The following is a 2,289-nucleotide window of genomic DNA, read 5'->3' on the forward strand; positions in this document are numbered from 1 at the left end:
TCACTTCTACTACTAAGAAGCAGTTTTTCAGTACAGAAAGGCTGAGTCAGAGGGGAAACCTCAGTGCAAAGGAATTCCCTAATTATATGAAACCCAATAAGGGTTTCCAATTAGGACTTTATAAAGGAAAGGGAAGGCAGAGGAAGAAGGGACTGGAAAAAAAACCAGGAGAAAACATGATTCTCAACTTTTTTTGATGATATGTACATAAGTACTTAATACACAAAATAACTTGCGATTTAACAATAATGCAATTAGGATTGCTAGAAGAAATAATTTTTACTTGTCACTGCTTTTTAGTAGTTAACTATAGAAATGGTTGTAAAAATGCAGTAAAGTAAAAAATTTCTAATTATGATTAAAATGCACTTCTTGGAAATGAGCTACAAGGAAACTAAGTAACTGTTTTGTGTGTGTGTGTGTGTGTGTGTGTGTGTGTGTGTACAAACACACATAACACACATATACACACATATGCACATCAAAATTCCTCTTTCACTAGTGATATTGATAGGTTTGAATGGCAAATGTTTCAAAGAGCTTCCTTTTCTACAAATTAATTTGCAACACTGATAGACTATTTTATTGGAATACCCCTTTCTACATCCTTGTTGAAGAAATGAAGTCTTCTTAGACCTAATAATATATTTTAAGCTTTAAAGTTCACTCAACTAAAACTTATGACCAAAATATTTTATATTTCATTTCTTTTTGTTTTAAATTGTACTTCACCAGTCCACATAGTTCCTAGTAAAGAACTTCCTCTCTCAATGCAGATTGGTGCTTTCCCTGCAGCCTTTAGTCTTAGAATAGTTACTGACTACATTAAGAAATTAAATGACTTGCTCAGAATCACACAGCCAATATATGTTAGAGGCAAGACTTGACTCCAAGTTCTCCTTACTCCCAGCCTTGCTCTTTAGACATTCCACCACACTGCTACTCAGGTTTGCTTACACCGACAAATCAGACAACAAACTGGATCTGGATCAACTGAATTTCATCTCTTTGAAATTTCCAGGTAGAGCTATGATTTCATGAGTGTGGGGAACTTTAAAACATTATTATTATCATCATCATATCAAAATGTTTGCTTATGAATAATTCTTTAGTTTCCTTTCTTTAAAGTTATTGGGAATTTAATATTCTGATTGTAATCTCAGCTATCTCTATAAAACATAAAAACTATATTTTAGAAGCAGTGAACCAACAAAGGAAAATAATATTAATATAATATATAATTTCTTCACATTCAATACTTGTTAAAACATAGGAATGCATGAAAAATCTGGTCCCTTGAAAATGGACTTCTGTTTTAGTCCTAGTCAAAATCTTTGATATGTTAACTTACTAAGTAAATATTGCACTTTTGTTTACAAATATTAATGTCTTCAAAATAATATATTTTCTGCTTTAACTATTACTATATTACTGCCTTAGCATTTTAAATTAAGTATCTTACAAAAGGATGCAAAAACAATTAGTGACCCAGGCAAATCAATGATTTTTATGCTTCCATAACTATCACTTTGCTCTTAATGTTGGTATTTGTCCTAAAACAAATACCTGATCTGCTCATACCCATTTTGGAGCTGTTTGTGAATTCAGCAAAGACACTGTTTCATAGGTTTTACTGCTTCTTCTGAAGAATGCACAATATTTGGAACAAAGCCACTTTTAACCCCTTCCCAACCATCCTGAATGCAAATTTCTCCTTTTTTAATAAGTTCATATATGTCTCTTGTCAAGATTGTGAAGGATTCTTCAACATTTGTAGCATCTTTTGCTGAGGTTTCAATATACTTCATACCACAGGCTGCTGACATTTTTTCAGCTTCTTCCCTTGAAACTTGACGCTGTGACACAAGATCACATTTATGTCCCACCAATAGAAATACAATCCGAAATGGCTGCACGTACATTTTGGCTTCTTCTAACCAATCTCGCACGTGTTCAAAAGATCTCCGGTTTGTGATGTCAAATACCAGAAATCCACCAACTGAGTTGCGGTAATAAGATCGAGTTATTGATCTGAAAAATGAATAGAAACTTGTAAACAAAACATTTTCTTTTTTCTTTGCATTTCCAAACAAGGGTAATGTGTTTGTGTGAAGAAATGCTGCACTGATGTCAAAGCTGGGAAATGGTACAAGCAGGGTGGGTGGGAATTTAGTTATCAAAGATAGGTCGGTTCAACTAAAGAAAAACATTCTATGAGGTAAAGAAGCAGGTGAGTTAGTTGCAAACTGACAGAATTTTGAAGGAGTAGTAAGTGGCAAGACAGATTCT

The 2,289-nt window shown here is 33.4% G+C and overlaps 1 protein-coding gene across 1 annotated transcript in view; it reads right to left on the reverse strand.

Annotated features, from left to right (window-relative positions):
- Positions 1-463: 463 nt before the first annotated feature.
- Positions 464-2,289, reverse strand: part of RAB39A (RAB39A, member RAS oncogene family) — a 21,701-nt gene continuing 19,875 nt past the window's right edge. The window contains exon 2 of the mRNA XM_036745947.1: positions 464-2,031. Coding sequence (XP_036601842.1) covers positions 1,605-2,031 — 427 coding nt within the window. The 3' untranslated portion in view covers positions 464-1,604. The remainder of the gene's footprint in view (positions 2,032-2,289) is intronic.

Source organism: Trichosurus vulpecula, chromosome 2, assembly GCF_011100635.1.
Source record: "Trichosurus vulpecula isolate mTriVul1 chromosome 2, mTriVul1.pri, whole genome shotgun sequence".
Classification (NCBI taxonomy): Eukaryota; Metazoa; Chordata; class Mammalia; order Diprotodontia; family Phalangeridae; genus Trichosurus; species Trichosurus vulpecula.